The 10902-nt window shown below is 53.6% G+C and overlaps 1 protein-coding gene across 2 annotated transcripts in view; it reads left to right on the plus strand.

Moving 5' to 3' along the window:
* The window catches only part of MAP4K1 (mitogen-activated protein kinase kinase kinase kinase 1), a 25598-nt gene that overhangs the window by 4603 nt on the left and 10093 nt on the right, over positions 1–10902 (plus strand). For both annotated transcript variants that reach the window (XM_017506581.2, XM_017506579.2), the window contains exons 5-19: positions 249–304; positions 394–441; positions 606–648; positions 739–811; positions 1920–2051; positions 3641–3703; positions 3814–3895; positions 4950–5066; positions 5301–5379; positions 7261–7319; positions 7397–7440; positions 7518–7565; positions 9185–9227; positions 9664–9826; positions 9904–9986. In XM_017506581.2, coding sequence (XP_017362070.1) covers positions 249–304; positions 394–441; positions 606–648; positions 739–811; positions 1920–2051; positions 3641–3703; positions 3814–3895; positions 4950–5066; positions 5301–5379; positions 7261–7319; positions 7397–7440; positions 7518–7565; positions 9185–9227; positions 9664–9826; positions 9904–9986 — 1133 coding nt within the window. The remainder of the gene's footprint in view (positions 1–248; positions 305–393; positions 442–605; positions 649–738; positions 812–1919; positions 2052–3640; positions 3704–3813; positions 3896–4949; positions 5067–5300; positions 5380–7260; positions 7320–7396; positions 7441–7517; positions 7566–9184; positions 9228–9663; positions 9827–9903; positions 9987–10902) is intronic.

Raw genomic sequence — 10902 nt, forward strand, 5'->3', positions numbered from 1 at the left:
GCCTGCCTCGCCTTCCCAAAGTGCTGGGATTACCAGCGTGAGCCACCACACCTGGCCTATTGGCCTATTCTATTTGCATCACTGCTTCTCTCTGTCACTGACCACTCCACCATCTCCCCCTTCCCCTGATCCCATCCTGCTTCCCATCTCCCTGTGGCACCCTCTTAGCTGGTGTGGGGGGCAGGACTCCCCAGCCCAGGTTCCCTGGCTCCATCCAATGCCTGGCCTGGCCGGGGTGACCTTTGCAGTGACAGGCTCCTTGTCAGAGCTCCAGATTAGCTATGTCTGCCGGGAAGTGCTCCAGGTGAGGAGAGGCCTGGGGATTCTTGGCTGGGGGTGGGCCCCACTCCAGCCCCCAGACACTCACAGCGCCCTTGTCCAACCTTATCCCAGGGACTGGCCTATCTGCATTCACAGAAGAAGATACACCGGGACATCAAGGTGGTCTGGGGGTACAGGGGTGCTGTTTGGGGTGGGGCCCAGGAGATGGGAGTGGCATTTGGGGGGCTCAGGGATCAGGGTAGTTTGAGCTGTGGGGTGGGTTGGGGTAGCACTGGGCTGGGGAAAGAGTCTCTGCAACCTCCCATATCCCCTCTCATTCCCAGGGAGCTAACATCCTCATCAATGATGCTGGGGAGGTCAGATTGGGTGAGTAAGGCTGGGGGTTAGGCAGGGGGGCTGACTGTGGGGCCGGAGGCACGGTGGACCCCAGATCACTGTGTCTCCCTCTGCTTCCAGCTGACTTTGGCATCTCGGCCCAGATCGGGGCAACACTGGCCAGACGCCTCTCTTTCATTGGGACACCCTACTGGTGAGGGGCGCCCAGCGGGCAGCTAGGGGTGGAGTGCGGACCAGTGGCTTTTCCCACCTGGTTCCCTGGGAACCTCCTTCCTAGCTCCATGCCCCTGTCTCTTCCTTTCTCCACTGGAGATTCTTTCGTTCTCTCTGGGTCTCTCTTGAGTTTTCCATTTCTCTCTCTTTGTGCCTCATTCTGCCTGTTCCTCTCGGTGACTGTGTTGATTTTTATGTTGATTTCTCTGTCCCTCCATACCCATTTTGGTCTTTTTCCTCTAGCTTAGTTTGTAGCACTCTCTGTCTCTTCACTCTGTCTCTCACACTCTTTGTCTCTGCCTTGCTACCTTTTTGTTCATTTGTTTGTTTTTAGATTCAGGGTCTTACTCTGTGGTCCAGGCTGGATCGCAGAGGCAAAATCAAGGCTCACTGTAGCCTAGAACTCTTGGGTTCAGGAGATCCTCCCACGTTAGCCTCCCAAGTAGCTGGGACCACAGGTGTGCAGCATGACAACTGGCTAATTTTCAAAAATTGTGTAGACATGGGCTTTTTTTTTTTTCCTTCACATGGAGTTTTGCCCTGTCACCCAGGCTAGAGTGCAGTGGCATGATCTCAGCTCACTGCAACTTCAGCCTCCCAGGTTCAAGCAATTCTCTGGCCTCAGCCTCCTGAGTAGCTGGGATTATAGACACATGCCACCATGCCTGGCTAATTTTTGTATTTTTAGTAGAGACAGCGTTTCACCACTGTCTTGAGCAGGCTGGTCTTGAACTTCTGACATCAGGTGATCTGCTCACCTCAGCCTCCCAAAATGCTGCAATTACAGGCATGAGCCACTGTGCCCAGCTGAGATGGGGTCTTGATAAGTTGCCCAGGCTGGTCTCAAACTTCTTGGCCTAAGCCATCCTCCTTGTTCAGCCTCCCAAAGTGCTGGGATTACAGGTGAGAGCCACTGCACCCGGCCTGCATCTTTGTCTTCGTCTGCCTCTGTCTTTACTCCTATCCCTCTGTCTCTCCGTCTGACTCTCTGTGTGCTGCGTCTCCCCTCACCTCCTCCTCCTTCTCTGCCCCTCCTCCCTTTCCTGTCCCCATGCTACCTCTGGCGCTCTGAGCATGTCCGCCCCCAGGATGGCTCCAGAAGTGGCAGCCGTGGCCCTGAAGGGAGGATACAACGAGCTATGTGACATCTGGTCCCTGGGCATCACAGCCATCGAGCTGGCGGAGCTACAGCCACCGCTCTTTGACGTGCACCCTCTCAGGTAGGCAGGCATGGGGTCCCCAGGCCCAGAGATCCTGCCCAGCCCTGGCCTGAAGCCACCTCAGCTTCTGCCTTCTACAGCAGGAACGCCCAATTCAGGGACTGCCACTTGAGCCTACCTTAGCATGTGCCTCAGCTCTATTTTTAAAATTTAATTTAATTCGGCCGGGCGCGGTGGCTCACGCCTGTAATCCCAGCACTTTGGGAAGCCGAGGTAGGTGGATCATGAGGTCAAGAGATCGAGATCATCCTGGCCAACATGGTGAAACCCCATCTCTTTTTTTTTTTTTTTTTTTTGAGACGGAGTCTCGCTCTTGTTACCCAGGCTGGAGTGCAATGGCGCGATCTCGGCTCACCGCAACCTCCGCCTCCTGGGTTCAGGCAATTCTCCTGCCTCAGCCTCCTGAGTAGCTGGGATTACAGGCACGCACCACCATGCCCAGCTAATTTTTTGTATTTTTAGTAGAGACGGGGTTTCACCATGTTGACCAGGATGGTCTCGATCTCTTGACCTCGTGATCCACCCGCCTTGGCCTCCCAAAGTGCTGGGATTACAGGCTTGAGCCACCGCGCCCGGCCCAGAAACCCCATCTCTTAAAAAATAAAAATAAATAAATAAATAAAATTTAATTTAATTCAATTTATTTATTTATTTTTTTAAGATGAGGTTTCACCATAATGGCCAGGCTGGTCTTGAACTCCTGACCTCAGGTGATCCTCCCACCTTGGCCTCCCAAAGTGCTAGGATTACAGGTGTGAGCCACTGCACCCAGCAATTTATTTTTTTGTTATTTTATTTTATTATTTTATTTTTTTGAGATGGAGTCTTGCTCTGTTACCCAGGCTGGAGTGCAATGGCAGATTTTGGCTCACTGCAACCTCCGACTACTGGGTTCAAGCAATTCTCCTGCCTCAACCTCCTGAGTGGCTGGGACTACAGGTTCATGCTACCATGCCCAGCTAATTTTTGTATTTTAGTAGAGAGGGGGTTTCACTATGTTGGCCAGGATAGTCTTTATCTCTTGACCTCGTGATCCGTCCGCCCTGGCCTCTCAAAGTGCTGGGATTACAGGTGTGAGCCACCGCAGCCGGCCAACTATTATTATTTTTAGAGACAGGATCTCACTCAGTCACCCAGTCTGGAGTGCAGCGCCATGATCGTCCGTCACTTCAGCTTTGGATGCTGGGGTTCAAGTGATCCTCCTGCCTTAGCCTCCCACATAGCTGGTCCTACAGGCGAGCATTGCCACACCCAGCTATTAAAAAATATTTTTTTGTGGAGACGAGGGCCTCATTATGTTGCCCCGGCTGGTCTCCAACTTCTGGGCTGAAGCTATCTTCCCACCTTGGCCTCCCAAAGTGCTGGGATTATGGGCTTGAGCCACTGCACCTGGCCTTGCTGTAGCTCCATCCGCTGTAAATGGCTTCCCTTAGGAGAGGCACCCTGGTGCGCCACAAAACCCGAAACTCACTTCCATTCTGTTTCTCACTTTGCCCTCTGTGGACCTCAGTGCTGATAGGAACCCCTCAAGCCATGAGGTCTGGCCCCCTTGAGGGTCTGAACCCCATGTTCTTTCCCTACCATTCTAGAGTTCTCTTCCTCATGACCAAGAGTGGCTACCAGCCTCCCCGACTGAAGGAAAAAGGCAAATGGTATGAGAGGGTGACAGGAGGGAGGGGGAGCGAGGGCAGGGCTGGGGCTGGGTGGCCTGATGGGAGGGTCTCTGGTCCCCTCACCCAGTACCTGGCTTTTTCTTCCCAAGGTCGGCTGCGTTCCACAACTTCATCAAAGTCACCCTGACTAAAAGCCCCAAGAAACGACCCGGCGCCACCAAGATGCTCAGTGTAACCCTCCCTTCCCCAGGAAGCCCCCCAGACCACCAGCCCAGGATTCCCCGGGGCCTTCCACAGCTCCCGAGATGGACTCCTGCTCTTGTTGCCCAGGCTGGAGTGCAGTGGCACGATCTTGGCTCACTGCAACCTCCGCCTCCCGGGTTCAAGCGATTCATGTACCTCGTATCTGAGGACATGGATAACTGTGTTCCACGGAGCTCCCGAGGCCTTTCCAAAGTCCCTAGTGCCTCAGAACTTCCCAGGACGAGCCCCCACCACCAGAGACACTCCGGGTTGTACTCCAGACCTTTCCCAGGTCCCCTGAGTTGCTGAAACTCACAAATTCCCAAGGGATTCAAGACTTGTTCCTGGGTGTCCTCTTGAATCCCTGGGGAACCACTGTCTCTTCCAAGACAACTCTGGAATTCTCCCAGTCCCACTCTGAGAACCCTAAATTCTTCTAATTCCTTGAAACTTCTTAGAATCCCCCAGGCCGGCTGGGCACGGTGGCTCATCCCTGTAATCCCAGCACTTTGGGAGGCTGAGGCAGGTGGATCACTTGAGGTCAGAAGTTCAACACCAGTGTGGCCAACATGGTGAAACCCCATCTCTAGGAAAAATACAAAAATTGGCCAAGTGTAGTGGTGCATACCTGTAATCCCAGCTACTTGGGAGGCTGAGGTGGGAGAATCGCTTGAGCCCAGGAGGCGGAGGCCATAGTGAGCCAACATAGCACCACTGTACTCTAGCCTGGGTGACAGGGTGAGACCCTGTATAAAAAAAAAAAAAAAAAAATTAGCTGGACTCGGGGAGGAGAATCGCTTAAGCCCATAAGATGGAGGTTGCAGTGAGCTGAGATTGTGCCTGGGTGACAGAGCAAGACTGTCTTAAAAAAAAAAAAAAAAAGAATCCTCTCAGGCCTCCGAGTTCCCTGGATTTCCCCATCCTCTCCCTCCACTGGCTCCTTCTCCCTGCCCAGATTCCTTTAGCCCATCCCCAAGGCCCTGCACTAGCCCTCTCTGTCCACACCAGCCCTCTGGACACGGTCACCTCTTCCCTCCCCCAGCATCAACTGGTATCCCAGCCTGGGCTGAACCGAGGCCTCATCCTAGATCTTCTTGACAAACTGAAGAATCCTGGGAAAGGACCCTCCATTGGGGACATTGAGGATGAGGAGCCCGAGGTGAGAGCCTTGGCTGACAAGAGCACTGGGGACCTCTTGGTCTTTCTCAGGCTGTGCCTGCTGCCAGGGGTGGCTTCCTGCCACCTCTCTTAGGGGGAAAGCAGGGTGGGAAGATGGGGAACTTGGTATACAAGGCTGTGTGCCCAGAAGGTTACAAGAGAGCAGATGGACCCCTGGCAGGGTAGGGGGCTGCTTTGGGGTTCTGAGCCCTGACATGGCTGCCCCTCTGCCCAGCTACCCCCTGCTGTCCCCCGGCGGATCAGATCCACACACCGCTCCAGCTTTCTGGGGATCCCTGATGCAGACTGCTGTCGTGAGTAGAGAATCCTTATGTTCGGGGACACCTGACCCTATAATAGACCTAAGAGACACCCCCTTCCCTTACCATAAGACCACCAGAGACCCTCAGCATCATCTGATCCTATAACAGACCCAATCTAATCAGCATCTGACCTACAAAATTACTGTAGAGGCTGGGTGCGGTGGCTCAGGCCTGTAATCCCAGCACTTTGGGAGGCCGAGGCGGGTGGACTGTTTGAGGTCAGGAGGTTGAGACCAGCCTGGGTAACATGGTGACATCCAGTTTCTGCTAAAAATACAAAAATTAGCCAGGCTTGGTAGTACATACTTGTAGTCCCAGCTACTTGGAAGGCTGAGGTGGGAGGATCACTTGAATATGGGAGGTGGAGGCTACAGTGAGCCAAGATCACACCACTGCACTCTAGCCTGGGTGACAAGAGTGAGACCATCTCAAAAAAAAAAAAAAAAAAAATAGAAAATGACCGTAGAGTCCCCAGGGAGACCTCAGATATCTCATCAGAACCTCGATACCCAAATGGATCCTGAAAATAAACACTGTGTAATTACAGTGAGCCCCCAACTTCCTGATCCCAAATCTTTTTATTTTTTATTTTTGGAGTTATACATTTCATTTTATTAACTAGTTTCTTCTTTTTTTTTCCCCATTTATTTATTTTATTACATTTTAGGTTTTGGGGTACATGTGAAGAACATGCAAGATTGTTGCATAGGTACACACGTGGCAGTGTGATTTGCTTGTTTATTTTTTTTGTGATAAGGCCTTGCTCTGTCGTCCAGGCTGGAGTGCAGTGGCATGATCACAACTCACTGTGGCCTCAAACTTCTTGGGCCCCAGCAATCCTCCCATCTCAGTCTCCTCAGTAGGACTACAGGCTTATCCACCACACTTGGCTAATTTTTTTTTTTTGAGATGGAGTCTCACTCCGTTGCCCAGGAGTGCAATGTGCAATTGTGGCTGACCACAACCTGTCTTCTAGGTTCAAGTGATTCTCCTGCCTCAGCCACCCGAATAGCTGGGATTATAGGTGCACACCACGATGTCCAGCTAATTTTTATACTTTCTTTCTTTTTTTTTTTTTTTTTTTGAGACAGAGACTTGTTCTGTCGCCAGGCGCCAGGCTGGAGTTCAGTGGCACGATCTCAGCTCACTGCAACCTCTGCCTCCTGGGTTCAATCAATTCTCCTGCCTCAGCCTCCCAAGTAGCTGGGACTATAGGTGCGCACCACCGTGCCCAGCTAAGTTTTGTATTTTAGTAGAGATGGGGTTTCACCATGTTGGCCAGGATGGTCTCGATCTCTTGACCTTGTGATCTGCCTGCCTCGGCCTCCCAAAGTGCTGGGATTACAGGTGTGAGCCAGTGCTGGGATTACAGGTGTGAGCCACTGTGCCCAGCCTAATTTTTGTATTTTCAATAGAGACAGGGATTCACCATGTTGGCCAGGTTAGTCTTGAACTCCTGACCTCAGGTGATCTACCCACCACAGCTTCTCAAAGTGTTGGAATTACAGGTGTGAGCCACCTTGCCTGGCCACTTGGCTAATTTTTAATCATTTTTTGTAGAGATGGGGTCTCGCCATGTTGTCCAGGCTGATCTCAAACTCATGGGCTCCAGCAATCTGCCCGCCTCAGTATTCCAAAGTCCTGGGATTATAGGCGTTAGCCACTGCACCTGGTCTTCATGCCAAACTTGACCCCCAAATGAGACCCTTGTAAACCAAGACCCCTCTCTGAAAGGGACAGTTCCCTGTGATCCTTTGCAGTCCCTAAGATCCTGACTGCAAACCCCCCAATTCTACTCTTTCTGTTCTTAAAGCTGTCTCACTACCCCTTGCCCCTGGCTCACTGTGGGCTATCTCCCCCTATCCACCCTAGGGCGGCACATGGAGTTCAGGAAGCTCCGAGGAGTGGAGACCAGACCCCCAGCCGACACGGTGAGATGCTGCTCTCCACTCCCCGCCACACCCCCTGCTTCCCCGAGGCCTCTGTTGACCCTTTTCCTACTCCACAGGCTCGCCTACAGCCCACCAGAGACCCCAAGAGCAGCAGCCCCAGGTCAGGGACCCCAGGGAGGGCGGTGAGGGTCTGGGGCGTGTGCAAGGCCCCCTAGGCTCATACCTGTCACCCTTCAGGAAGCAGCTGTCTGAGTCGTCCGATGATGACTATGACGACGTGGACATGTAAGTGAGGCCCTGCCTGCAGCTCGGCAGGACCCACCTCAGCCCCCACCTTCCTATAAGCCCCCGACATGACCTTTCCTCTACCCCACTGCACCCCTGCCCATCTTCTAGCCCTGAGCCCTGAGTCCTCACCAGACTCTCAATGCAGCCCCCTAGGCTCTGTTCTCTAGCCCCACCTCCCTTAACCCTTCACCTCCTACCCCTGACGCCCAACCTGATCCCAGCTCCAGCTCCCACTACCTTCCTTCTACCTTCTGGTGTTTTTTATTTTTTATTTTTTTGAGACAGAGTCTCGCTCTGTCACCCAGGCTGGAGTACAGTGGCGCAATCTCGGCTCACTGCAACCTCTGCCTCCTGGGTTCAAGCAATTCTCCTGCCTCAGCTTCTCAAGTAGCTGGGACTACAGGTGCATGCTACCATGCCCAGCTCATTTTTTTGTAGTTTTAGTAGAGACGGGGTTTCACCATGTTGACCAGGATGGTCTCAATCTCTTGACCTCGTGATCTGCCCGCCTTGACCTCCAAAGTGCTGGGATTATAGGTGTGAGCCACCGTGCCCAGCCCCTTCTACCTTCTTATACAATCTTTGACCTGACCCCCAATGTCAGCCCCTACCTGCCCTCTACCCCAGAGCTGACCCCAGTTGCTTCTAGAATGTACTGCTGCTCCAATCTCTGACTCGACCCAACCTATCTTGCATGACCCTGGACCCTCAGCCACGTCCTAGTCTGAAAGTCCTCCCACATGTCACGCTCACCCCAGACCCACCCCAGCCGTCGGCCCCACCCTCAGCTTTTCCTGACTTTTGCCTACGCTCAGGCTGAACCTTGGCACCTGGAAATATCCCCAGGGCCAGACGCCAAGCTCCAGATCCAGACCCAACAGTCAGCCCAGGCCCCCATGTTCCCCAGTCCATAGGCAGACTCAGGCTCCAGGCACGTGCACTCGCTCCACCCATCACGTGTGACAGCCTGTGTGTGGCGCCAGCACAGGGAGAGCTGGGCCACAGCGCTGATGTCACCTGTGTCACTAGGGTGGTATAAAGATGCCAAGCCGTGGTGCACTGTCGGCACTCCACCTCCAAGAGCTGCTGTTACTGTTATTCATCCTATTTTTTGAGACAAGCTAATCATTTTTTGTAGAGATGGAGTCTCGCCATGTTGTCCAGGCTGGTCTCAAACTCATGATTTGCTTTGGCGCCCAGGCTGAGTGCAGGGGTGCGATGACGGCTCACTGCAGCCTCAACCTCCCAGGCTCAAGCGATCCTTCCAATTCAGCCTCCTGAGTAGCTGGGGCCACAGGTGCTCCCTCCCACGCCTGGCTAATTTTTAATTTTTTTGTAGAGACAGCATCTCACTATGCTGTCCAGGCTGGTCTCAAACTCCTGGGCTCAAGCCATCCTCCTGCCCTGGCCTCCCAAAGCGCTGTGATTATAGTCATGAGCCACCATGCTGGTGGCTGGTTATTAATCCTTTAATTCTCACCTCCAGCCAGAATCAGTCACCGTTAAGCCTCCTCACCTCAAACCCCAGTCCCAGGCCTCCAGCCCAGAACCACGCCATCTTCCCCGAGTCCTTGTTTCCCAGGCCCCCATTGATTTAGCCCATCTTTGTGTTTCAGCCCCACCCTTGCAGAGGACACGCCTCCTCCACTGCCCCCCAAGGTAAGGCCCTGGGCCAGAGCTGGGAGGATGGGGCCTCAGGGCTGCTGGGGGCCAGCAGGCCAGGTCCTTAGATGCTGGGCTACTGGGCTCTCCAGGGCAGGGAATCGGGGAGACCAGGATGATGGCTGCATTGGCATCTGGAAGTGGCATCCCTCAATCTCAGGGTGGGATTCAAAATATTTAGCCTCTTGGACACTGGTCAGTAGCTGGTCCCAGGAAGCCCCTGCTATATCCAGCATTCACCCATTAGTTTCTAGAGTGTGTTGATGTCTGGGCTGGGGGTGACAGCGGAAGGCTGGTGGGGGCGCAGGATGTTGCGGGGAGGGTCAGAGCCATGGCTTTTAGTTCTAGTGGAGGCAGGGACTGGAGTTGCAAAAGGGTGACCTCTCTGAGATCATCTGATGTATTTCCCCATACTATGTTCCTGTCTCCAAAGCCCAAGTTCCGTTCTCCATCAGACGAGGGTCCTGGGGGTATAGGGGATGATGGGCAGCTGAGCCCGGGGGTGCTTGTCCGGTGTGCCAGTGGGCCCCCACCACACAGCCCCCGTCCTGGGCCTTCCCCATCCACCAGCAGCCTCCATCTCACCGCCCATTCAGGTAATGGGACAGGCTGGGGTGGAGGGTGGGAAGGGGTGGGGGGTGTTGGGGGCTGATTTTCGCCTAACCCTTCTCAGAACCCTCACTCTGGAACCCACCCTCCCGGGAGCTCGATAAGCCCCCACTCCTGCCCCCCAAGAAGGAAAAGATGAAGAGAAAGGTGAGGTTCAACTCTGCTGAGGACTCGAACCTCTGAACAGGGCTGCCTGGTGGGGTGAGGAGGGGGCAGCAGGACTGACAGTGACAGGTGACATTTGTTGAGCACTTCTCTGTGCCCGACACTGACCTGCACCTGGCTTTTTAAAATTTTTTTATTTTTTAAAGGGTAATTGAGGCTGAGTGCGGTGGCTCATGCCTGTAATCCCAGCACTTTGGGAGGCTTCGGTGGGTGGATCAAGAGGTCAGGAGTTCGAGACCGGCTTGGTCAGCATGGTGAAACCCCGTCTCTACTAAAAATACAAAAAATTAGCCGGGCATCGTGGCACATGCCTGTAGTCCCAGCTACTCAGGAGGCTCAGGCAGGAGAATTGCTTGAACTCGGCAGGCAGAGGTTGCAGTGAGCCGTGATCACGCCACTGTACTCCAACCTGGGTCAGGTGTGGTGGCATGCACCTGTAATCCCAGCTACTTGGGAAGCTGAGAAGAACTGCTTGAGCCCAGAAGGCGGAGTTTGCATGCAGTGAACCAAGATTGCTCCACTGCACTCCAGCCTGGTGACAGAGTGACTCCATCTTCAAAAACAAAACTGATGGCTGGGCATGGTGGGCTCACACTTGTAATCCTAGCACATTGGGAGGCCGAGGCAGTTGGATCACATGAGGCCAGAAGTTCAAGACCAGCCTGGACAACATGGCAAAACCCCATCTCTACTAAAAATATAAAAATTTGCTGGCTATGGTGGCTCGTACCTGTGGTCCCAGCTACTCAGAAGGCTTAGATACAAGAATAGCTTGAGCCGGGGTGGGGGAGGGTGCTCATGCCTGTAATCCTAGCACTTTGGGAGGCCGAGGTGGGTGGATCACCTGAGGTCAGGAGTTCAAGACCAGCCTGGCCATCATGATGAAACCCCATCTTTA

The sequence above is a fragment of the Cebus imitator genome, unplaced genomic scaffold (assembly GCF_001604975.1).
Source record: "Cebus imitator isolate Cc_AM_T3 unplaced genomic scaffold, Cebus_imitator-1.0 Scaffold356, whole genome shotgun sequence".
NCBI classification, from domain to species: Eukaryota; Metazoa; Chordata; class Mammalia; order Primates; family Cebidae; genus Cebus; species Cebus imitator.